General features: G+C 41.1%; 1 protein-coding gene across 4 annotated transcripts in view; it reads right to left on the reverse strand.

Annotated features, from left to right (window-relative positions):
- Positions 1 to 25,955, reverse strand: part of LOC146625924 (uncharacterized) — a 73,695-nt gene that overhangs the window by 31,777 nt on the left and 15,963 nt on the right. For all 4 annotated transcript variants that reach the window (XM_085363070.1, XM_085363068.1, XM_085363067.1 and 1 more), the window contains 31 exons: positions 25,802 to 25,912; positions 25,615 to 25,725; positions 25,118 to 25,228; positions 24,499 to 24,609; positions 24,131 to 24,241; positions 22,368 to 22,478; positions 21,958 to 22,068; positions 21,623 to 21,730; positions 21,236 to 21,343; positions 20,249 to 20,359; positions 19,940 to 20,050; positions 18,963 to 19,070; positions 18,600 to 18,710; positions 17,096 to 17,206; positions 16,312 to 16,422; positions 16,098 to 16,205; positions 15,100 to 15,210; positions 12,431 to 12,541; positions 11,549 to 11,659; positions 11,334 to 11,444; positions 11,138 to 11,248; positions 10,938 to 11,048; positions 10,655 to 10,762; positions 9,340 to 9,450; positions 8,503 to 8,613; positions 7,707 to 7,817; positions 7,492 to 7,602; positions 7,296 to 7,406; positions 7,098 to 7,208; positions 6,814 to 6,921; positions 6,064 to 6,174 (listed from right to left, as the gene is read on the reverse strand). In XM_085363070.1, coding sequence (XP_085219196.1) covers positions 6,064 to 6,174; positions 6,814 to 6,921; positions 7,098 to 7,208; positions 7,296 to 7,406; positions 7,492 to 7,602; positions 7,707 to 7,817; positions 8,503 to 8,613; positions 9,340 to 9,450; positions 10,655 to 10,762; positions 10,938 to 11,048; positions 11,138 to 11,248; positions 11,334 to 11,444; positions 11,549 to 11,659; positions 12,431 to 12,541; positions 15,100 to 15,210; positions 16,098 to 16,205; positions 16,312 to 16,422; positions 17,096 to 17,206; positions 18,600 to 18,710; positions 18,963 to 19,070; positions 19,940 to 20,050; positions 20,249 to 20,359; positions 21,236 to 21,343; positions 21,623 to 21,730; positions 21,958 to 22,068; positions 22,368 to 22,478; positions 24,131 to 24,241; positions 24,499 to 24,609; positions 25,118 to 25,228; positions 25,615 to 25,725; positions 25,802 to 25,912 — 3,423 coding nt within the window. The remainder of the gene's footprint in view (positions 1 to 6,063; positions 6,175 to 6,813; positions 6,922 to 7,097; positions 7,209 to 7,295; positions 7,407 to 7,491; positions 7,603 to 7,706; positions 7,818 to 8,502; positions 8,614 to 9,339; positions 9,451 to 10,654; positions 10,763 to 10,937; positions 11,049 to 11,137; positions 11,249 to 11,333; positions 11,445 to 11,548; positions 11,660 to 12,430; positions 12,542 to 15,099; positions 15,211 to 16,097; positions 16,206 to 16,311; positions 16,423 to 17,095; positions 17,207 to 18,599; positions 18,711 to 18,962; positions 19,071 to 19,939; positions 20,051 to 20,248; positions 20,360 to 21,235; positions 21,344 to 21,622; positions 21,731 to 21,957; positions 22,069 to 22,367; positions 22,479 to 24,130; positions 24,242 to 24,498; positions 24,610 to 25,117; positions 25,229 to 25,614; positions 25,726 to 25,801; positions 25,913 to 25,955) is intronic.

Genomic DNA, 25,955 nt, shown 5'->3' on the forward strand with positions numbered 1-25,955 from the left:
CTGTTTGAATCACATTTAACCTGTAACTGAATTTTGTGTCATTTCTTTACAAAACGTAACACGACTATGAATTGTTTTACCATAGTTAAAAATGTTGTTACTTTACAAGAAAATCGAAATTTATACAACCCTTGCAACTTAAAAATGTCTTACATCATTGTACCAAGAGTTGCATATGTTTTTGCTCAACCTTGAAATGCATATCATTAAATACTAAACAATAACATGTCACCTTTACCATTCCTTGATCAGCCTTTCCACAACATCAATGAAGAACTACTGACAGAGGAGCTACAGAGCAACGCAGTTCAGCACTTCTGGTGTGTCAGTGCAACTCATTGTCAAAGTGATGAAAGGTACACAGAATTCTCTCGAAATCATCAGTGCACATGTAATGCCCTCACATTCCTGGCCTACCTTAATGAGGAACACCAGTTCAACACAGCCCGACTTGATAAGGTGCTTGAACAGGGAGATGCACTCTACTGTTGGATTAAAACAAATCTTCAGCAGGAGAGGTGTTATACACAAGATCATCTGACCATGGAAGACCTGCCCAAAGAAGTTCATACCGACATAAATGTCTACAGTGTGAAAATGGACAACATAAGGTATGGATACCTGAAAACACCAGACAAAACTTATCAAAGAAAAGAGTGGTGGTTGCCTCTTGCTAGTCGCCTTGTATGTCTGTCAACAGATGTGAACTATGCTTTGCTCATGGTCTCACCTCAGTGCATTGCAGTTTTCCGTGACAAATCTGGGAGGTATGGATTATTTGATTCACATTCAAGAAGTGCAGCAGGTTTATCTGAGCCAAATGGAACAGCAGTCATGCTCACTTTCACTCATGTGGATGACCTGATCACCCACTTGCATAACCTTTTTCAAAATCAAGGCAAGTATGCAAAATATGAGTTTGTGCCTGTTTCTCTCAAAAGAGTCAGCACTCACAACGAACAGCCTGCACAGTCAACAGGAGCAACAGCTACATCATCACCACAAAATGATGAACCACAAATCCCACTGTGCAAGTGCCTCAACCAGAATCAGCCCAAACCTATATGACAATGTTAGAAAATACTTCAAACTCATCACAAGACAAAATGGCTTCATGTGAATATCAGCTTGAAACATCTGTCGATCCAACAAGCAACATCAGGAAAGAACAAGAAGAGAATCTTGAACTTAATAATAAAAGAGAAACAACAAGGAATGTGTGCAAATTAAATAAACAACGACGTCGGAAAGCTATTCGTCGCTCAAAAAAAATCAGAGGCAGAATGTAGAACCTAAAGATAAATCTTCATCTGATCAAGTGGCAAAGAAGACGCACAAAAAAAAGGCACGAAAGGGAACGATATGCAACTTGTCACAAATTTTGAATGAAAAAATTACAGACTTTGAAAACTCAATATGCTGTAAACTGTCATTACCACAAACAAAAACTGTTATGAAACAGAAATTATTATGCAAATCCTCAAATTCAAGGAGTAATAAAAGCCCACAAGGTGAAGAAGTACCAAAGTGATCCTCATTTTCAACAAAAGAAGAGGGACTACATTATCAGAAGATATTCTACGGATCCCAACTTTAAAATCAGACAGAAGCAATATCTGGTCCAAAGGTACAACACGGATGCTGACTTTCAAAGCAGACAGAAAAAATACATGGGCCAGAAATACAGAGAGGATCATGTCAGAGAAAGGAAGAGGGCATACATAAGAACAAAATATGCATCTGATCCAAACTACAGGCACAAACAAAAAAAATCAATTCATGCCAGGTATCACAATGACTCACAATTCAGACTGCACCATATACAGCGCTGTACCCAGTACCAGAGACACAAAATGGCTACCACTGCATCTTTCACCATTTATAAAAAGTTGTGTGCACAGAGAATAAAGAAGCCTCTATGGCTGCTGTTGCGATCCCAGTGTGCCCCCTGTAGCTCTGTGGACGGTTTTTGATTTGTTTACATCTCACCCCAACCGGTCGCGGCAGATGGCTGCCCCTCCCTGAGCCTGGTTCTGCCGGAAGTTTCTTTCTGTCAAAAGTTTTTCCTTCCCACTGTCGCCAAAGTGCTTGCTCATAGGGGGTCATGATTGTTGGGTTTATCTATATACATTAATGCTTGTATGCTTTTCATTTATTCTTTTGCCTTACTCTTCGGTTCATAATATAAAGTTACTTGAATGGTTTCCTTTTTCCTTATTTTATGTTGCTTTGCTGTTTACCACAATCTAAATATCATGTTTAAATGGAATACATTATTGTAAATGGTATTTGTACAAAATATAATTTGAATGAGATAAGATACCTTTATTAGTCCCACAAGGGAAAATTTCAAAATTTGCATGTGGTATTTTCCCTTTTCACATTAAAATACCTTTGAAATACAAATTGAATACCGCTTAATGGACTTTTTTTTTTTTTTCTACCAAGAAAACTTACTTTGGCTTACAATCTGTTAAACTGTTCACTTTAAACGACTCAAAACTGTAAAATCTAAATTGTAACTTCTCTTGAACACCTCAGACTTAAACATAATTTCTTTTATTTCTTTTATATCTATTAACTTCTTTTGTAATGGTGCAACTGGAGCATCTTTCTCTCATCTCTGTATGCTGCACTGCATATAGCAGAGATCACAATACAGCTTACTTTTCCTTAACTTGAAAATCAGCTGTATTCAATTTCCCTCCCCCTAGTGTTATAAATGGCAACCTGCACTAATTGCACCACATTAAAGGCAAACTACACTCATTGGCAGCGGCATAGGCACACTTAAAATTTGTTCTGAAATTTTCGCTTTCTAGTTTCTTTTTATTGTTCAATGTCAGTTTTCTGTGACATGCTCGCTGGTCTCAGATTGAACAGATGAGTAACAGCAGCAGCAGCTGGTGTCTCAGTTTTATGGAAATGCTTCATTTACACAGAACTGACCTCTGCGCTGTTTGTAAAAACTGTTTCACGTCAGGTCCTACAGAGCTGCTGATGTTGGATCCTGCCTGCATCACAAACACAGCTTTATGATCCAGAGATAATAAAACAAAGGCCCTTTAATTTAAGGATGACAGCTTTATTGCTGCACAGCTCTAAACGTTACAGCGTGACTCAGGAAACTGAACTCGACTAAAATAAAATGCAACCTGTTCATTTGTTGGAAACAAAAGAAGCAGCTGTGCATTATTCAGAATCTAAATAAAACAAATAAAGTGCAGCACCAGAGGGGGGCATACTGAGTGATTCATAATGATAATATTACAATGTGTGCAATAAGATAAAGATTAAAGTCCTTTATTGGTTATGCCCATGCAGCTCTATTCACTGCAGAAAGTACATGTAGGTAAGTATCCACCTGTTGCTCTTCTTTTCTCTTTCTCGTCACTCACAGGATCTTTCCCTTCAAAGGGACTTTTTCTCTCCCACAATCACAATGTGCCTGCTCACAAGGGGTCACTTGATTGCTGGGGTTCTCTCCACAATACTGTCGGATCTTTACCTTTCAGAATAAAGTGCCCCGAGGCCAACGTTGTTGTGACTTGTTGCTGATTAAAAAAACTTCAATTAAATTATAGAAACTACTATAAAGAACGTTTCAAACTAGTGAAAAATAGACAGAAAACTCCAATAACAGAAAGACAACAACATAACATGAAGTCACCTTTGCCAAAAACCTGCAGTTCCTCTAGTGACCAGCTCATCTTGTAACCGGAAGGTTGCCGGTTTGATCCTCAGCTCTGTCTATCTTGTTCGTTGTGTCCTTGGGCAAGACACTTCACCTACGACCTACTGGTGATGGCCAGAGGGGCCGATGGCGCGGTATGGCAGCCTCGCTTCTGTCAGTCTGCCCCAGAGCAGCTGTGGCTACGACTGTAGCTGCCTCCACCAGTGTGTGAATGTGAGAGTGAATGAACAGTGGAATTGTAAAGTGCTTTGAGGGTCTCGAAAAGCGCTAAATAAATGCAATCTATTATTATTATTATTATTAATTGAAGCTGGCTCTATAAACGAGTCAGTCATAAGAAATGTTCATTTTACAGCAGAAACAGACGCAGCTGTTGAGGGTTTTTAACTCACTTGTTTAAACTTTATGAGTACTGAAAGTTATGTCGTGTTACAGGATGCTCTGGCTGACAGATGCGTAGCTGCAAGCTGTCTATGAGCCCTCACCTCGGCTGTGTGGAATCACTGAACTGGAGCCTTTTGGGGCTTTTTCATGCAATTATCTGATAAATAATATGGATGTGGTTCAGTTTATTTGGATGTTAGCAGTAACTAGCAGGTATCTCTATCTGTGCAATGCACCTGTACGGCTAGCTTGCTAACTTTGTAGTGTCAGTTAATTACTTAGCAGCCCATCCTGCTATTTAGATATAAGCACTTTTGTTAACCAAAAAATAACACTGTGGGAGCCAAAACACTAATGCTGAGGCTTCAGTCACTGGGTGACATCATAGTGGCTCGTCGTGTTTGGAGGACGAAGAATACTGAGTTGCATCCCAAGAACACCATAGCTACTGTGAAGCATGGGGGTGGAAACATCATGCTATGGGGCTGTTTTTCTGCCAAGGGGACAGGACGACTGATCTGTGTTAAGGACAGAATGAATGGGGCCATGTATCGTGAGATTTTGAGCCAAAACCTCCTTCCATCAGTGAGAACTTTGAAGATGAAACGAGGCTGGGTCTTCCAACATGACAATGATCCAAAACACACCGCCCGGGCAACAAAGGAGTGGCTCCGTAAGAAGCATTTGAAAGTCCTGGAGTGGCCTAGCCAGTCTCCAGACCTCAACCCCATAGAAAATCTGTGGCGGGAGTTGAAAGTCCGTGTTGCTCGGCGACAGCCCCAAAACATCACTGCTCTCGAGAAGATCTGCATGGAGGAATGGGCCAAAATACCAGCTACTGTGTGTGCAAACCTGGTAAAGACCTATAGTAAACGTTTGACCTCTGTTATTGCCAACAAAGGTTATGTTACAAAGTATTGAGTTGTATTTTTGTTATTGACCAAATACTTATTTTCCACCCTGATTTACGAATAAATTCTTTACAAATCCTACCATGTGGATTCATGGATTTTTTTTTTCACATTCTGTCTCTCACAGTTGAAGTGTACCTCTGGTGCAAATTACTGACCTCTGTCATCATTTTAGGTGGGGGAACTTGCACAATCGGTGGCTGACTAAATACTTTTTTGCCCCACTGTATGTCCATCTTTTATAGACAGTCCATGATCTCATCCCAGTATGTTCTCCACTTCTATCTTAACAACCCCGGAAAAGGGGAATATCTTCTGGAAGAATCTCCTCCCTCTGTTTGACTTCCTGAGTACAAACTTTGCTCTGGCTGCAATGACACCTTCCTCTTGTTATTCCCCTTCATCAGTCACTGTCCTGCAGGACTGCACCACACCTGCACCACAGCAGTTCAAAGATTCACTCTAAAAGTTTGAAGATGGGCTTTGGCTGAGCGTCTGACTGAACTTACTTGCTATACTATGAAATGAAAACAAATTCAGCAGTGATTACAGAGATCTAACCTCCAAACCAGAGAATTAATCATAAACTCTGCTGTTTACAGACTCTCAGTTCTAACTTGTTGTTTTTCTGCTGAATATCTGAGTTTCTTTACAAAGACTTCTGTTCCTCAGTGACATCATGCAGACAAGGTCTCACTGTTACAAACGGCATTGGAAATATCCCAGACATTCAGCTGAGCGTCTTCAAAGTGCAAAATATGACTCATTTATTAAATATTTGAGGAGTAACGCTGCACTCAGTGTCTCGGCTTAAAAAATGCAAGACAGCAGCGAAGACACAACGTTCTCATAGACCTGACTTTACAGGAAAAAACGTTCACGCAGTCGTCCTTAAACACATCTTTACAGCTGCCAGCAAACAGAGACGATGGTCACACCGGCCAGCTCTGACAAACTCAAACTAAATATTAGATTTTACATGGAAAGAAGGGAATAGCTCTCTAATGTTTTGGTGCTCTAATATTCCACTTCATGAAAAGTGGATAAGTGAATGTGAATAATGGATGTGTGTACCTCGCTCTGCAGCTCAGTAACCTCTTTAACGTGCTGCGTCTCCAGAGTCTCAGGGAGCTGGTGATACAGAGAGCTGCTGGCCTCCTTCTTCCCTGCTTCTTTGTATTTAACCTGCAGGAAAATGTTACGTTCATTATCACAGTTTTTACATTCTGTCTCGGACAGCATTATGGGAGAAGATGTGCTGTTGCAAAAAGCTTTTAGTATCACCTTTTCAGACTAATATTGTGCTTATTTTCTCTGTATGCACTGGATATGGACTAACACCAGGTAAACAGGAAGAACTGGATGTTTCTTGTGTTCTTCAAAGAGAATAAAATCAGTCTGAATATGTTGCAGCAAAGAAGGAGGAGGGCAGAAAGGCACCCAGGAGCTCTGAATGTGATAACACTGATAACAAGACCAGAATAGACAACAGCAGCCAGTTTATCTGCCCTGTGTTAGCCTGATGGAGTGTCTGAGACGGGCACACATATTTTAGACTCTAAGGGCTTTGCATTGACATTCGTACGCTCCCTGCAGGCTGATAATGTCTCAGATACGGCCACGCCTCTTTATCCTTCTGTGGGAGAATATTCAAACTCTGCAGGAACTCTCTGGGTGGTGCTAACCACTCCACCACCATGCTGCACCGCAGGAATTTTTAACCTGGAATTTATACCTGTACCACAATTTTCTTTACCTAATGTTACTTTGACTGTTTGTTTAAAACCCAAATATTGCCTGGAACAACACTAAAACAGTTCCCACCTCGCTGTGCGTCTCAGCCATCTCTTTAACAAACTGAGTCTGCAGAGTTTCAGGCAGCAGTGAGTACAAAGTGTTGGGCAGATCCTCTTTGTCCTTCTTGTAGTTTGCCTTCAAACAAAAGAATGAAAAATGTTTTAATCCTACACGAAAAACTTAAAAACAGTTTTTTTTTACTATAATACCAATAATAGAATTAGTGCTGCAAACTGTAGATTTCTTACAGACACAGATCCTCTGAGATCTGATGAAACTATACACCTGTGTGGTGCGTTCAGGGTCCTCACCTCACTCTGTATTTCTGACATCTGTTTGGCGAACTGTGTCTCTGCCGTCTCTGGGAGCAGCGAGTACAAGTTCTTACTGATCTCCTTCTTACCCTCCTCTTTGTACTTCACCTGCACACACACACACACACTGACTTTAAACAGCTGACACACAGCAGGGACACTTTCACATTCAGACTGTGTCTCTGTGTTTCTCACCTCACTGCAGATGTCTCTCAGCTCTTTGGCCAGCTGTGTCTCTGTGGTTGCAGGTAGCTGATGATACAGAGAGCTGCTCACCTCCTTCTTACCGTCCTGTTTATACTTCACCTACAAAGACACCAAACAACAGGCAGAATTCAAACTGCAGAGGAACATTTGCTTGTGTTTTCTCTCTTGTCTGTGATGTGAGTACCTGACTCTGCAGCTGTGCCACCTCTTTGGCGTGCTGAGTCTCCAGAGTCTCGGGCAGCTTCGAGTACAGAGAGCTGGACGCTTCCTTCTTCCCTGCTTCTTTATATTTGCTCTGAAAAACAAAGAGAGGAAAATAATAAATAAAGGCATCGAAAGTAAACGCTGTGACTGAGGTTTGACCTTTAAACAGATCTTAAACACACGATGTTCCCGTACCTCACTCTGTATTTCAGATACAGCTTTGGCAAACTGCATTTCGTTGGTCTGTGGCAGCTGTGAATACACACTGACACTCTGGCTCTTCTTCCCACTTTCCTTATATTTGTTCTAGAAATGAAGACAAAGACGTGGCATCAGACGCTGGTCTCCTGTCTCTCAGCAGATATTACACCAACCAAGACAAAGCAAACGTGCAGATGAGCGGAATCAGAGGGATTTCCTACAGGATCCACTACAAAACTTATCTGAACTGTTTTCATCCTTCTGTGAGATGAGCTCAGTAATTGGAGGCAGCAGTTTCACAGAGATGGAAATGATATAAGGATCACTTTTTCTTCTCTTCACTTCCAGCTAACGCTCACAGCTGGACTCAGACACAATCCTTCAGTCCTTTATTACATATTCTGTATATGACATGTTGCATACAGACAGTCTCAGAGATCTTACGGCTCTTCAGCTTTGAAATGTTTGGAGTTGCTCACAGGCCCTGCAAGAACCCAAACTGCCAACGCCCCTGTAATTTTCTCCAAGCACCTTGGAAGTAGGTGCAGTTATGCCAGAGACCTCTACTCAAAACATCAAGCCCCCACAGGACACCCCCAGAGGTCCTCGGAGTCCTGAACACCTATCTGGGGATCTACACAATATCAGGCAGGTGGTTTAATGCTGTTGCTCACTGGTACATGCTCTCTATTCTTTCTAATGGTTAATGGATTTTGTAGAAACAAAAAAGTCTAAACATCACATTAAGAAGTCTCGTATAGAAGATGAAAGATCTGCAGCAGAACTGTACCTCGCTCAGTATTTCACTCATCTCCCGGGCAAAGTGGGTCTCTGTGGTTTCAGGGAGCTGAGCGTACAGAGGCGACATCATCTCCTTCCTCCCTTCATCTTTGTACTTTTTCTGTTGGAAACAAAGAATTCAAGTAAAGAAAAAGAAACAAAAACTTTTCATCTCTGCGAACAAGAATAAACTCCACTGAGTCCCAGCAGATAACAGCTGTTTACAGCTGTTCCAGAAATCATTGGAAAGAAAAAAAAAACCACTATCTTGACCTGCATTTAAAAGAAGCTCGTCGGCTCACCTGCTGAGCTTCTTTAGCTCGCTGTACTAACATAAAGCCAACACTTCACAGTAATAACAGAAACACTTTGGACAGTGGTGATTCGCCTCCATGCGGGACTTGATTCACTAAACTGAAACTGCAACCAGCTTTGTGTGAAAGAAGTGTTGGATGAGGTGTCGCCTGTGTGGAGAGAAGCCACACAGACAGGTCCAGATGCCTGGTGGATTTAAACCACAGATACTTTGTGCAGAGGCGTTGCACCACTGTGCAGCTAATTGTTCTCTTCTTCATTCGCAGTTTTCATTTTAATTCTGTTTTTAACATCTGTGTAACTGTTCTACCTGCTGTGTGTTTACGGGACTCTGGTTCGTTGTGTTTAGATTCCTGTACTTGATGGTATCTAATCAACTGGAGGCGCTGTAGGTCAGCTCCTGCTGCTTAGTGTTAAACACTGTACATGCACTGTTCTGTGTGTAATCACACAGTCTCACATCTCCAACCCTGAATAAATAAAAGCCAAATGAAGCGTGAGGAGCAGGAAACACACAGCAGGATTCACTCACTTCACTCTGCAGTTCAGTCACTTCTTTGACGCGTTTGGTCTCCAGAGTTTCGGGCAGTTTGGAGTAAAGAGACGACGCTGCGTGCTGCTTACCTGCCTGCTTGTACTTCACCTGTCAAACAAACACACACTTTAAATCCCCACAGAATCACACTCTCACAACTTCATCCTGCCTCAAACTGTTTCCCAGCAACTCATGACTGGAAATATCTCATCCTTCACTGAGCAGTGTTATCAGCTCTGCAGGCGACTGGTAGTTAATTTAGTAACCACTCTGTGACATCACCAGCTGCATCTATCCAATAGGATTTCAGCTTCGTGTCCTGTTTGACCCTGTGTAGCTAAGACATGACATGAATGTGGGGAATCGGACAGAGCTGATTGAATTCTGTTGGAGTTTATTTACTGTTGTAAGTTTATTTGCACCCGTGTGCTGCGGCTGGAGCTTATTAATGTAAAGCTGTTTAACAGGTTTAAGGTCAGAGTATCTGAGCCGTCCAACACGCTGCAGGACTGCGTCCACAGCAGCGCCCACTCTCACTGCTGCCATTGAAGAACCGTATCAGTCTCTGATGTGTTTTCCAACACGCTAAAAATGTTTATTGGTCTTCTGTTGTTAATGTTTCGTGTCCTAAATTTCCAGTTTGACTTAATAAATCCAGAACAGGACGTGTTGATATGACCTTAGAAACACAGCAGAGTGCTGGAAGCATCTAAACGTAGATGTGACATCACTCCAAACTCTCGGACACGGACATATTTATCAAGACTTATGAGCTACTTTTTGGATAACACCTGTATATAGAAGTTCACTGACAACAACTGAGTGACATGTGAGCTGTGACAGACTGGAAATGCAGAACTGATCCAAAGTGCCAGGATGCACGGATGACAGAGCTAGAAAAAAAGGAGCTCCGTGTTATAGAGCTGACAAAAGCAGCCTCATTTCATCAATGCTTAGATGGCCTAAAATAGAGAAAAGAGCAGCTTCACGTAGAAAACAATAAACGCAGTCCATTCAGTATTTATGCGTTTGGGAATTTTCATTGTTTTGGGAATTTTGAATTATTTGAGAATATCTGAATTTGGACTTTATTCTTACTCCAAGTGTTTGAAGTTTCAGAATTCTCTCAAAGCTGTTTATTCTGGGATCTTCGAGTGTTGTCTCCCTGCTTTATAAGGTCTCTGCACAATGCAGTGCTACTTCAGTACTTGATAGTCGGACACACCCTGCAGGCTTCAAACCCAAATATTGTCTGTAACAACGCTTTGTCCAAAAATGGCAGGACAGTGATGATCACTAAAACAGTTCCCACCTCGCTGTGCGTCTCAGCCATCTCTTTAACAAACTGAGTCTGCAGAGTTTCAGGCAGCAGCGAGTACAAAGTGTTGGGCAGATCCTCTTTGTCCTTCTTGTAGTTTGCCTTCAAACAAAAGAATGAAAAATGTTTTTAATCCTACACGAAAAACTTAAAAACAGTTTTTTTTTACTATAATACCAATAATAGAATTAGTGCTGCAAACTGTAGATTTCTTACAGACACAGATCCTCTGAGATCTGATGAAACTATACACCTGTGGTGCGTTCAGGGTCCTCACCTCACTCTGTATTTCTGACATCTGTTTGGCGAACTGTGTCTCTGCCGTCTCTGGGAGCAGCGAGTACAAGTTCTTACTGATCTCCTTCTTACCCTCCTCTTTGTACTTCACCTGCACACACACACACACACACTGACTTTAAACAGCTGACACACAGCAGGGACACTTTCACATTCAGACTGTGTCTCTGTGTTTCTCACCTCACTGCAGATGTCTCTCAGCTCTTTGGCCAGCTGTGTCTCTGTGGTTGCAGGTAGCTGATGATACAGAGAGCTGCTCACCTCCTTCTTACCGTCCTGTTTATACTTCACCTACAAAGACACCAAACAACAGGCAGAATTCAAACTGCAGAGGAACATTTGCTTGTGTTTTCTCTCTTGTCTGTGATGTGAGTACCTGACTCTGCAGCTGTGCCACCTCTTTGGCGTGCTGAGTCTCCAGAGTCTCGGGCAGCTTCGAGTACAGAGAGCTGGACGCTTCCTTCTTCCCTGCTTCTTTATATTTGCTCTGAAAAACAAAGAGAGGAAAATAATAAATAAAGGCATCGAAAGTAAACGCTGTGACTGAGGTTTGACCTTTAAACAGATCTTAAACACACGATGTTCCCGTACCTCACTCTGTATTTCAGATACAGCTTTGGCAAACTGGATTTCGTTGGTCTGTGGCAGCTGTGAATACACACTGACACTCTGGCTCTTCTTCCCACTTTCCTTATATTTGTTCTAGAAATGAAGACAAAGACGTGGCATCAGACGCTGGTCTCCTGTCTCTCAGCAGATATTGCACCAACCAAGACAAAGCAAACGTGCAGATGAGCGGAATCAGAGGGATTTCCTACAGGATCCACTACAAAACTTATCTGAACTGTTTTCATCCTTCTGTGAGATGAGCTCAGTAATTGGAGGCAGCAGTTTCCCAGAGATGGAAATGATATAAGGATCACTTTCTCTTCACTTCCAGCTAACGCTCACAGCTGGACTCAGACACAATCCTTCAGTCCTTTATTACATATTCTGTATATGACATGTTGCATACAGACAGTCTCAGAGATCTTACGGCTCTTCAGCCTTGAAATGTCGGAGTTGCTCAACCAGCAGTTGCGTTATTGCAAACAGAAATCACAGCAAACAGCTGGTATCAGTGTGACTTTCCTGGTCTTAAAAAGCAGGACTCCCTGGCATTCATGCAGATGTTACTTTGACGTGAATGTGACAAGCGCAAAGTGTAAACCTGGCCTCTAAATCCTGCAGATACAAATCCAATCCAACATCGGCGGGAACAGTAACGGGAAAATGTAATGCCACCTTCCCGTGTTTTCCTCCAAGCACCTTAAGAACAGGTGAAGTCAAAACACTGGAGGTCCCACATCCAAGCCCTGAACAGTGAAAGCTTTTGTGGGGCAAGATCAGGCAGCTGCTTTTAATGCTGTGGCCTTACTTACTACACTTTCTGTTCTTTGTAATCCTTAATGCATCATAGCAGCAGAACTGTACCTCGCTCAGTATTTCACTCATCTCCCGGGCAAAGTGGGTCTCTGTGGTTTCAGGCAGCTGAGCGTACAGAGGCGACATCATCTCCTTCCTCCCTTCATCTTTGTACTTTTTCTGTTGGAGACAAAGAATTCAAGTAAACAAGAGACACGCTGAGGTGAGCAATCGCAGGCAGCTCAGTCTGCGCAGGATTTACTTTTAAGGGAGGAGTTTTGTACTTTTTATATATTCATACAAATATATTTTCTTTATTCTCTTTAAATGTAACTTGTAAAGCAGTAAAAATAAGATTAGGGCAACAAAACAAAAGTTTACTTTGATTACACAAACATTATGTAGGTGTGAGTGATGGCTAATATTGATAACAAGTATGGAGAACCCAGAGCACTTTATACAACATGCCTCATTCATATAAACACTTTGTTTCCTTTGCTTAACTGCTTTCTATCAAACATTCACACACATTCATAATCGGATGGATGCATCGGAGCAACTTGGGGTTAATATCTTGCCCAAGGATGCAGTCAAGGATCGACTCACCGACCTTCCTATTAGTAGACCACGTGCTCTACCTGCTGAGCTTCAGCCAAAGCAAAGGCAGCAAGAAATATAGTTTAAAATAGCATTAATATCAATTTGACCTTCAGATAAATCTATCGAGCTTGAGGGAGAGGTCAGAGGTCAAATGTGACATGATATTTTAAAACAGTGCTTTCTGTATGTTGGCACATACAGCACAGCCTTTTGCTCCTCAGTTTTCTACCAATAAATCCTTCAGCTGACCTTGAAGACGTTGGTGGATTTAAGGCAAATGTTAATGGATTGTTAACATGACCCAGACAAAGTTTCCAGGAGTTCAGAAGGTTTCGTGTTCACAGACAGAACGACGTCCTCAGCAGATGTAATATAAACAAACAACAAAACACTGCAAGAAATCTTCATCTCAGGCAACAGCTGAACTCCTCACTGGCTCCCAGCAGATAACAGCTGTTTACAGCTGTGCCAGAAATGATTGGAAAGAAAAAGCATCATCTTGATTTGCATTTAAAAAGGGGCTCGCTGGGTTACCTGCCAACTTTCCTGTTTTACAACTGGCACAAACAGATCACTTCACAGCTGTTTCTGTGCTGCTTTTAAAATTCCTCTGAAAAGTCTTTAAGCATCAGTTCAGCTGCATTTTACTCTGCTGCTTACTGGAAACAGATAATAACAGAGATGACATAAGAGATACATCTCGATCCATGATTTCTTTCACAAAGCTGGTTTTCAGTTTCAGTTCATCTCTCAGAGACTATTATAAATGTTTTAGGTTCTTTCTTCTATACACATCAACCAAAAACACCATGTTCACCATTATGCTGACGACACTCAGTTTTATCTACTTGTCACATGTGACCTTCTACATTTGGGTGAAAACCCAACGTATTTGTATTAAATTATAGTGGAAATGGCAGTTTTGGAGCCTGAGCTCAAACAACATTAGCTCTGCTAAGTGTGAATAATAATAATAATAATAATAATAATACATTTTATTTAAATAGCGCCTTTCAAAGCACCCAAGGACACTGTACAACAGATATCCAGTTTGAACGATAAATGAAAACCTTACAGTTCTTGCGTACGGAGGGCAGCTTTTACCAGACTGATAAATTAAAACAGCTTTTATATCTTAAGCAAACTGTAGTTGATGCTGCTGTGACTTCCAGCCTGGAGTACATTTGGTTTGTCCGACTCTTTGGTTCAAAAGGCAGCTACTTGGCTTTTAATCGGTCCAGAGAAAAGACGACACATCACTTCAGTTTTAGCTCAGCTGCACTGGTTAGCTGTGGAATCAGGATTTATTTACATTTTATTTTTTGGATCAGCTCAGCTGTATGTTGCAGATCGAGTAACTCCACATTTTGCTGCCAGTTCACTGGAGTCATCCTCAGCAGTTTCCCTCAGTGCCCCCCCTCTAACCTAAAAACTGAGGGTGACAGGTCTCCTCTGTTCTTGCCTCCTGGCTCTGGATTAATCTGTCATCCCACATAAAGTCAAACAGCTGACAACTTTAAATCAGTTCCTGCTTCCAGTCAAGCCTGAGGTGCCTCACGGTTTGTATCAAGTGTATGTTTTTTACTTGTAGATTTGTTTAACGTAATAATTTTCTTATTTACGATATTCCAACCATATTTATTCAGTGTTTTTTCCTTAGCTTCACTTCCACCCATCTATCCTGGAGTATCCCAGGTGTCACAGGATGGGATACACAGAGAGACAGAATCACCAACTAACCTCGACACGTCTTTGTCTATGTGAGGAACCTGGAGTACCTGATGAGATCGCACGCAGCTACACGAAGAGCATGTAAAGGCCTCAGTTGGTCTGTGGACATGAATCATGTGTATGTGGCTTTTTTATTTTGTGCTTATAATTTCCTATACTTGGACTGGTGATATATTCTCCCCTAACTGGAACACACTTTGGGTTGCTGCCTGTTGTTTTGTGCTATATATGGAACTGCACTTGATGTAATCTTACAGTGCAATAAAACGAATAAGTGTTTTTCACCCAAACTACCTCTGCAACACTTAGAAGTAACGCTTTCTCCAACCTAAACTTGAAAAGTGTGAAATAATGGAAAAGCAGACTGAGGTAGAGCGATGGTACCACACACAGCAGGATTCACTCACTTCACTCTGCAGTTCAGTCACTTCTTTGACGCGTTTGGTCTCCAGAGTTTCGGGCAGTTTGGAGTAAAGAGACGACGCCGCGTGCTGCTTACCTGCCTGCTTGTACTTCACCTGTCAAACAAACACACACTTTAAATCCCCACAGAATCACACTCTCACAACTTCATCCTGCCTCAAACTGTTTCCCAGCTACTCATGACTGGAAATATCTCATCCTTCACTGAGCAGCGTTATCAGCTCTGCAGGCGACTGGGAGGTGACGTAGCAACTACTGTGACATCACCAGCTGCATCCAATAGGATGAACTGTTTGACCTTGTGTAGCTAAGACATGACATGAATGTGGGAAAACGGAAAGAGGTGATTGAATTCTGTTGGACTTCATTTACTGTTTTCTAGTTTACTTCTACTGGATGCTGATGATCGTTATTACCTGATAAATACAAAAGTTTAATGGGTTTAAACTGAGACTTATGGCTGAGCTGTCCAACACGCTGCAGGCCTGCCTCAGCTCGGACTCTGATTGCACACATACTATACTAGTCTTTGATATGTTTTTCGTACATGCTTAAAAAACTTTTTTTGCCCTATTTTCAATCCGTTGTGCCATAAATTTCTACAATGACTTAATAAATACAGCCATTAGAAAAAGATCTGCTGTTGGTATTTCCTTTTTTAGTCTGATTGTAACCATCTGTGTCTCACTTGTCTCATTTTTTAACTTCCCTGATTACTCTTTGTGTATAAATAGTCCTGTCTTCTCTTCGGTCTTTGTCTCTTTGTACTCCTGCAGTTTGATGGCTTGAGCCCAAATAAAGATTTAGTTCAACTCGTCAGCTTTGGTCTCCTGCTTTTAGACTTCAGTCAGTCTCAGCAAGGTGTGCAAATCTCATCCTTATCTCACCCTGATATTTCAGACATTCAAGAGGATTCACTCCAAGGAGAAAAATCTTTAAAGTCATGATGAGTGCTGCAGGTCAGTAAGCTCGGAGCTCCCACCTCGCTGTGCGTCTCAGCCATCTCTTTAACAAACTGAGTCTCCAGAGTTTCGGGCAGCAGTGAGTACAAAGTGTTGGGCAGATCCTCTTTGTCCTGTTTGTACTTTGCCTTCAAAGAGGAATAAACACAAATCAATGAACAGAAATAAGAGAACATTGAAATGCACAGGAGAATGGAAGATATCAGTGTGTGATGAGAGAGAACAGAGCCGCACCACGCTCTGGATCTCCGACATCTGCTTGGCAAACTGCATCTCTGGTGTTTCAGGCATGAGGTGGAAGAGTGAGGAGGACATTTCCTTCTTACAGCCCTCCTTGTATTTCACCTGCACCACAAACCAAACAAACACATCTCTGTTAATGTGCAATAAAACACTTTGCTTTCTCGAGGCTCAGCGTTGCCCCCATCCTCAATTTCATAACTCCACTTTAAGTTCAGACATTTATGTCTTCACTTATTTTCAGCACAGCGAAAGTTTTCTTAACTTCGAGCAGTGATTAGAAGAAGTCTAGCTGAGTCAGCCTGACTAATGTCGTATTTTTGGAAAACCTTCCTCCTCCTCAGAAGCTGCAGCAGAAACACTTTGTGACAGCTCGACAGGCACAGCATGAACTCGTGCACAGGAGGAAACCTTAAAGGTCACCAGGAACAACTGGACGTGCACTTCTATTCAGTCACATCATCAACAAGCACTGCAGGAAAATATGGACTGTATCATCTTAACGTTCACTTAGACTTTGAACTCATCTGTTATCCAGTGAGAAAGATTTCATGTTAAGTAAAATATCATTGAAATAGTTTCCCAAACTTTTTGTGCTTTTGCAGCAGCTTCAAACACCACAGTGTTTGATTCAGAGGAACTTCAGAATGAGTGTTCACACAGATCAGATTGAAGAAAAGGCCGATTGGGAAAGTTTCAGACTCGGACTTGAAAAGTTTCCTGCTGAATAAAAGCCTCTGTGTTGAGGCACAGCAGTGGCTGGATGAGTGTTTGTCACCTGACTCTGCAGCTCCGTCACGTCTTTGGCCAGCTCAGTCTGCAGGGTTTGAGGAAGGCTGGAGAACAAAGTGGACGACAGCTCCTTCTGCCCGTCCTCTTTGTACTTCACCTGCAGGGTCAACAGAACTGTTTTTATGTTCTTTTATTTTCTTTTTACTTTTATTGAAAACGTAAACTGAGTAGTGAAAAGGCATTCAGGGTTTGAGTCAGGAGAGTTGTTAGACACACAGAAGAGAGCATGTTTATGAGGAGAAAGGACTGGATCTGGCAGCAGGAGAGCACCGAGCTGCCACCATTCACATCCAGAGATGAATGATGTGGTTTGCATTAAACTATTAAAGTATTTCTTTACACTGAATAACTGTGGCCTGACTGTTTTGTTCTAGTTTTAGCTGAAAAATTGTTTCAAAATGAAAGCGATGCCAAAGTTGGAGACTTCACTGCACCATCTGCCAGCTTTGCCTCTCTTTCCATGAGGTTTGACAACTCATGGAAGGAGAGGGAGACTAAAACTGGTGACCTTTAACTCCTGAAACCTCCCATATTTAAAATCCCACTAAGCTAACAGATCCAAACACTGACTGCGTAGCAGGGTATAATGGTAATGATAGCAGGAGGCGATGGATGTGACAGTTTAGAAAATAAAGTTCACAATGCAGCACACAGCGAGACAATGACAGTTTGTATGCAGATACGAGTAAATTACACAAAGATTTTTTTTGTATTTAAAAGAACAACTTGCCAGTAACTAGTCTGCACGGAAAGAAGACGTGTGGCAGCTCAAAACCACTTAGAAACCAAATAAACTGTCAGTCAAATGTTTGGTACTTCAAAAAATGAAAGACGTTTGATTTCTTAATTGCATTCAATAATTCTCACTTTGTAAGACACGGTCTGAGTGAACTTTTATTGTACATGGACACAACTACCACAAGCATAACATATAAGACACAGATGTCCCTCATTCTTCTGTCCCTTTTCTCTTTTTTATTATTTTTTAAAGCTATTTTAAGGGTTTAAAATTGCAAAGAGTCTTGTAGGATTATAAACCTGTTTTGTGGATTTCTCAAAGTTGATTGGTTAGATTAGTGGGATATAAAATTGAGAAGGAGAGCAAAAGGTCCAGAGTTTGAGTCACCGTGGGTCACATTTTGCTTGTTTTACACATTTCATTGAAGAAAGAGCAGAAGGATTCCCAGCTGCTATTCTGCAAATGGTCTCCAACATCAGCACAGCTTTCATTTTTGAACTATTTTCAGCCATCACTATGTTGATATAAATTCAAAATGTTTACAGTTTAAGCCTTTTTATGCAAATACATGTGAAAACATGAACACCAGGCTTTTATGATACAACAGTTAACTTAAAGTGTGTTGATTAAAAACTTGACGGTCCTCCGTTAGGCTTGGCAAGCCGCTGGACTTTAATAAACTGAAGGAATCTCTGGTGTGTCTTACCTCCTGACAATATGTTTCTTATCTCATAAAAACAGCAAACAGTACCTGGCTCTGTATCTGTGAGGCCTGCTTGGCGTGTTGAGTTTGCAGAGTTTCAGGCATCACAGAGTACAAACTGCTGCCGGTCTCCTGCCTCCCTGACTTCTTATACTTTGTCTGAAGATCACATAAAGAATAAGATCAGTTTCTTTACTGCTTTATTGGTTTGAGCTGTCAAACATCTAAATCTGCAGCATAAACGTTCACATTCTCAGTCCCAACGTTACTAAATTAGCTTCATCATGTTTGTCCAAATTAATTTAGGCTTTCACTGAAGAGCAGCTTTATGTAACACTTACAGCTTCTTTCTATCTTTCATCAACACATTTAAGTGTTTTTGATCATCCTCTCAAGTTTCCTTCATCTCACCTCGCTCTGCAGCTCAGACACCGTTTTAGCAAACTTTGTCTCAGCGGTTTCAGGCAGCTGAGAGTAGAAACTCTGAGACATGCACTTCATCCCCTCCTTGTACTTTTTCTACAATCAAAACAGAAAACAGGATCTGTAACATGGGATTAAGAAAAATTGCTTTAGAAATGTATCTAAAGAAATTATTAGAAGACACATCAACTTCTGACCAATCAGAGCCTTCTTTCAGACTTCATTGCCATTTTATTCAAAATAATTTGCTTAACACTGTCAGTATTTAACTGTGCTGCTTCCGTTCTGTCCTCCTGATTACACCCTGAGGACTTGGCTGTAAAGTACGATGAGTGAAACAGCACCCCTCTAAATGCCACACAGTGAGTCCAATACTCCCACAGGTCTGCAGTGGGCCGAGTTGGCTTTCCTTGATTAAAAGAAATAAAGTAAGGTTGAAGTCATACCAGTACCACACTGGGATTAGTCAGAGTTATGCTGGGGAAGCCAATCATCACTCCACTCAAATCACAGTGTGAACGTCACTGAATAACTGTTAGTCATTTCATCCTGCAAAGCTACCAACTGAAGTGTGGATGGGGGAGTTTATTGTTTATTAAATAGTTAACTAAACTAACTAATGACTTATTTTACCTGAGCTCATCACATCAGCAGTGCTAAGCTGGATTTGTCTGCATATGTCTTCACTTAAGTAATAGTTTCATCATGATCACACACAGCGGGGACAGCAGTCACAGGGTTTGTACCTCATGTTTAATACATGCAGGTTATTGATACTTCATGACATGATGTCTGATCATGTTTTGAATTAATGCTTCTTTCAGTCGTTATTAGAGTACTATTGTGGTTAGTTAACAAGAGATGCACCAGACCTGCATGTGTAAGGCATAATTTTATGTATTATGACAGCTTTAAGAATTGAATCTGCAGGTTGGTCTAAAGCAGCCGTGTCTCTCTGCACCTACTTGGCTTTGCAGGTCGGTGACCTCTCGGGCAAACTGGGTCTCCAGAGTATCAGGGAGCAGGTGGTAAACTGGACATGACAAGTACTTCTTCACAGCGTCTTTATATGAGACCTACATGACACAGAGACAAAATATAGACATTCACAAATAAACTTTCGTGATTTTTTTGTGTACCATTTTTAAAGTAAGCTTTACCACCACATGCTTCTTCTCAGTTTGCTAGTTTGGATCTAGCTTCACGGTTGAAAGTTCATGTTAACAAAAGTTTTTAGACTTTTGTTAACAGTTTTTAGTCATATTCCTGCATACCTGACTCTGTAGCTGGGAAGCCTCTTTAGCGTGCTGTGTCTCCAGAGTTTCAGGTAGTCGGTGGTACAGAGATGTCGATGTGTCCTTCTTACTGGCCTTTTTGTATTTTGCCTGAAAGACACAATTTGCACTGGAGATTTAAGTGCAGTTAGCACTAAAAAAATCAGTCATGTGCAGTTAACTCTACACCGAGGTTCCTACCTACCACAGAAACATAAAGACTATGAAAATGTATACAAATTATGTTTTTCTCTTCCACTTTCTTGAAGGTAGTGTTAGCCTAAATTAGAGGGCAACTGGCTGATATGGGGAGAATTCATGTGGGCGTTTGAACCTAAAAAATCTTGTGACAGTTGGGGGCTTATCCGGGATATGTTTGTAGAATTAGTTGCGTCACTGTTAATAACCAACCTGGTTTGTTAACCTGGTTTGTTAAGCAAATAATAAATAGAGCTAAATATCTATATTTATTATTTGCTTAGCATTTGCTTAAAGCTACAAATATGGCTTTTATTTGGATACAGGCTGAGATGGTTGCCAGTTTTAGACTGATTATAATAAATTCCTGTAAATTACACTGACTATTTTAATTCTCCAGATGACGGTCATAAATACCTCCTCAGTGCCTTAATGAAATACATACAATTCTGGTTCCTTCCTATATTATTATCTATAAATGTAAGAAATGCTGAAATAGGTCCCTAACATTTTGAATTGTAGTATATAAAACCAGACACTCGTGGTCTGACGTGCATTTACCTTAAAGTTGATCTATGGCTTATTTGGCCTATTTTATAGGAGCCAGACGTCATGAGAGCTCATGCATCTTGACTGAACTCAGTATTTAATTCAGCTAGAAATTGCAAATATAAAAGAAATTGTAAATATCACCACAATCTTACATTTAATCATATTTGCATAAAATCAGCATCATCTCTGGGTCATTCTATGAGACCTGACTGCACTTTGAATATTCAGAGCACTCACCTCGCTCTGCATCTCCGTCAGCTCTTTAGCGTGCTGGGTGTCGAGGGTGTCGGGGAGCAGAGAGTACAAGTTGAAACTCATCTCTTTCATATCTTCTTTGTACTTGACCTTGTAATGAAGCAAAGCAGAGCCAGCAGGATGAGAACAAAGAGTTCTTCATTCACACAGATATTTTTTATTATTACAGCAGGATCACATCATACAGACTTCTTGTCTATACAGGTCACGTTTTATTTGAAAGCTTACTGAACTGATCACATAATAAATCTGGAGACTGAATTCTCTGTTGAAGGGGAGACAAACGGACTCGCATACCAGAGCTGATCGAGGTACTTTGTTCATTGATGATGAAAAACATTTCTACCTAAGAGCAGGTAGAAATCGTACCTCACTCAGCATCTCTGTCTGCTGACGAACAAACTGTGTGTCGTTGGTTTCTGGCATCAGGTGGTAAAGGCTGGGCCCATCTTTCTTTAAAGGCTGCTTGTACTTCAGCTAGAACAGATGTAGAAGAACATTATTTACGATGTCTTTAATCGCTTTAATAAGAACATCCATATCCTTTTCTGCACAGGAATCCAGTTACTACTTAATAGTAAAAGTCCTCAAAGTTTGCACCATGTGGGAAAAGCAATTCCTCTGTTTATATATACTGGTTTGGACCCTATGACTAAATGTATTGATACCTCTGAGACATTTGGCTGATGAGTGAATTGAGGTACCTGACTCTGCAGCTCAGAAGCCTCTTTAGCGTGCTGCGTCTCCAGAGTCTCAGGTAGAGTTGAATAGAGGGCGCTTGACACGCCCTTCTTTCCTGCTTCTTTGTACTTCATCTTAACAAAAAAGAAGAATGAATAAACAAAATATAGGGCAGATTTCTCCAAATAGACATATCTCAATTTCCAAAAAAGCTCCGTCTCCATCTCTGTCCTGTGCAACTACATTTATTTTGTCATTTTAACCACTGAACCAAATGTGAATCAAATAAAAGAGTGAGTGAAACATAGAGTTTTGTTCCATCTGCATAGATGTAATACGTTATTATCTTGTAAACCACACATTTAAACATTTGGACATAATTTGCAAGGACCCCTGGGAAGATAATGCAGATAACGTTTGTAGAGACATTTACCTCGCTCTGCAGCCCAGAAACTGTTTTTGCAAACTGAGTCTCAATGGTTTCTGGGAGCTGTGAGTAAAAACTTTGAGAGAGGTTTCTCTTCATAGCCTCCTTGTACTTGTTCTGGAAAAGATGGACAAGTAATGTAAAATATCCTGAAGGGTTTTAAAAGGACTGAATGCTGCACAACCAGCCTTGAGCTATGTTGGAGAAATATTCCGCTTCCAGGTCATAGTCATGTAAACACTACTGTGATATTCTGTCATAAATCTAAGACATGTAGAATATTCTGACACTGATAAAGTTTTGTGAGCACGTATGCAGCACATTTAGAATATGTGTTTTACATGGATTTGCAACACATACGTGAAAATCCACATACTGTATACAGCCTACAGCTGCTCACAAACCAACCAGTCTGTTGTTTGCAAGAAAAGGTATTAAAAACACGTCCCACAGTCCTTTGACACCCACATATACAGTCAAGATTTTTCAGAAGGTGGTTGAAGGAATAATAAACAGGCTGTTTTTGCACAGTCGAACAAGTCTGCCAACAGTAAAAAGCAGAGAAAATGGCCCCAACACCAACACTTTTTCACATTTAAATGCGATCATGTACATGTTAGAGGATCGTTAATGGTGAAAAACTCAGTTTTATTAGCTGTGTAACTAACTTAGTGGAAATATTGACTTTTTTGAAACTGTAATAAGTGAGAGGCAAAAATGTCACTTTTATCTGAATCCTTAAAAACAAATGTTTCCCATCTTCCGTTGCTTACAGATCAGATATTGTTATTAACTCCTCTCCAGTACGTGCTGCGAACAGCCTGCGATGCTTTGATCCTGTTTCTGATGCTAATCTGCCCTCTGATGAGCGTCTAAGGTAGAAGCATCAGAGAGCGGTGAATAATCTGGGTAGTGATTATTTATAACTAATCAAAGGGCATTCTTACTGCAGCTCTCTCTGCATTTCCCTATTTTTGCTCTCAGTTCTCAGTTGAAGCACAGCCTGGATCCCTCCTGCATGTCGAAGCGCTGCTGTTTATTCGATCTCTCTCCAAAATGTCAGGCAAACAAATGACGAGACAGCATATTTGACCTAATCTCACACAAGACTTTAAGATCGGGACGTTGTTTCGGACGATGACTTTCATGTAATGATAACCTGGAAACCAGCGAACGGGCTAACCATGACGTTTAAATCTGCGCATCAAGTATATTAAAACCAGGTAACTATAGCAACAGTACTGATGTGTCACGTTTCCATCCATTATCCAAACCCATCATTGATTTTTTAGTAAAAAGTGCATTTTCAAGTGTGGAGAAATCAACATCTTGTGCTCTACAGTGAGTATTTGTGGCATGTTGGACTGAGTCACACTAAACGTTTGACATGTAACAGGAAACACGTCAGCCTGTGCAGCAGCACGCGTCACTCTCATGTTTTTAAAAGCGTTTGGTGGGGAAGCACAAAGAACATCTTCTACTCTAATTTAGTTTGTTCTCTTATTTTCAGGAAAACAGAGAAATCCTTTTTATACAAACTAACTGAGCAGTTTTGAAGTCTCACAGCTTCTTTTTAGCCAAAATGTGCAGCCGAACTCTGTTGTCGTCAGCTCTGGGCAGTAAAATGTTTGCTCTATTGCTGCAACACAAACGTTTTTATCTTGTTTCCTGTTTTGATGACTTTCCGTCATATTTCTCTTCTGAAGTGGTTTTAGATTCTGCTCTGGTCATCAACAGGTGACTGTGGGATACTTTGATGGTTTATTTACCTCGCTCAGCACGTCGCTCATCTCTCTGGCAAAGCTGGTTTCTGAAGTGTCGGGTAGAGTGGCGTACAGCGAGCTGGACATCTCCTTCTTCCCGCTCTCTTTGTATTTTACCTGTGGAGCCAAAAATGTTTATCATGCTACATACTTTTACTCTCTGACAGTTTAGCTTGAATTGCCGTGTGCTGGTCGCACTTCTTTGTACTTCTTTGTACTTCTTTGTTTCTGTCACGCTCATTCCTTCCTGCCAACTGTTCTCTTCCCTGTCTTCATGTTTGCTCATTGTCACATATGAATCTTTTATTTGCTCCTAATCATCCCTCTGTGGATGACTAGTCGTCAGGTAATACTACAAGAAAACAACACATTACCTCACTCAGCAGCTCTGCAGCTTCTTTCGCGTGCTGCGTGTCCATGGTGTGAGGCAGGAGGGAGTACAGGCAGGCGTTCGCCTCCTTTTTACCAGCCTCCTTGTACTTGGTCTGCAATTTCAAATGAACCGTTAGCATCAGTGGTGGCTTGTGCATCACTCTCTGTAGCCTGTAGTTACTGCTTTACCCCACATGGAGCTAATCTTTGCCATGCATATGCTACGCTGCTGCCCGGACAGGTTGAGTAGTTATCTTGGTGCACGTCACACACAAAGCACAACAGTTGAACATGGAAACAACAGAATTAGTTTTAATGCTGCCTGCTGTTTACCGGTGTTTTAAGACATTTGCACATTAGGAGTAGATTCTGAACAGATTGTTATTTATGGATTTTGTTGGGTTTCCCCAAAGTTTGATTCTGTTCATCTGGACGTTTTCAGTGGGAGAAACGTTTCACTCATCTAAGTGACTTCTTCTGTCTCAGCTGACTGCAGGTTGCAAAAGAGTCAACACTGGCCTGAGGGAGGGGGGTTTAAAGCTACACTGAATAATAAAATAACAACTTATTCTTGATAACAAGCAGGCACAAATTTCAAGCCTTTCCTGTTTGAGTGCCGACCTCACTCTGCAGCTCAGACAGCTGTTTGGCCAGCTGTGTCTCTGTGGTCTCTGGGAGCCGATGGTACAAACTGCTCTGAATCTTCTGCTTCAGACCTTCTTTATATTTCACCTGCAGGAGATGAAGAAGAAACACATGTTTTCATTTTTTGTCCAGATTTCAATGGATTAGATTTTTTTGTATTATTTAACAAACTGAGGCCAGACGTCTGTTTCGTGGTTTACTCCACACTTCAACTCACTGGACTTCAGATCACACAAAGATCTGCAGTCTTCTATGTTCAAAAATTCATTTTACTCATTTTTTTATTTGGTGTGAAACACTTTGTAATATTTATCCTGATAAATAAAATCGCACCTTTACTTTCTTATTCCTACTTTTCTGTTTCTCATAAATTATTATGTGTACTCTTTTTTTAATTCGGAGTACTGCATACACAGGTTGTTTATCTTGACTGACGATGGAAAGAAAAAGCCATTAAAATGGGATTAAAGTACCTCACTCTGCAGGTTCGACACCTCTTTGGCGTGCTGTGTGTCGATGGTCTCGGGCAGCAGAGAGTACAGGTTGATGTTCATCTCCTTCTTACCGTCTTCTTTATATTTCACCTAGAAAAAACATTTGATTTAATCGGCAGCTTCTGCCCTTTAAAGTAATTCTTGGTTTTTTTTCTCTTCTATTTACCTCACTGAGCAGCTCGGAGACTTCTTTAGCGTGAGCCGTCTCTAACGTCTCTGGCAGGAGGTGGAAGAGGCTGCAGGAAAGAGTTTTCTTCTGGTCGGCCTTGTAGTTCAGCTGAGCACAAACAGGATCAGATGCAGAGTATCAAACTGTCAGT

Source organism: Diplotaxodon limnothrissa, linkage group LG9, assembly GCF_057381915.1.
Source record: "Diplotaxodon limnothrissa isolate DT_005_m linkage group LG9, D_limnothrissa_male_GT1.1, whole genome shotgun sequence".
Lineage (NCBI taxonomy): Eukaryota > Metazoa > Chordata > Actinopteri > Cichliformes > Cichlidae > Diplotaxodon > Diplotaxodon limnothrissa.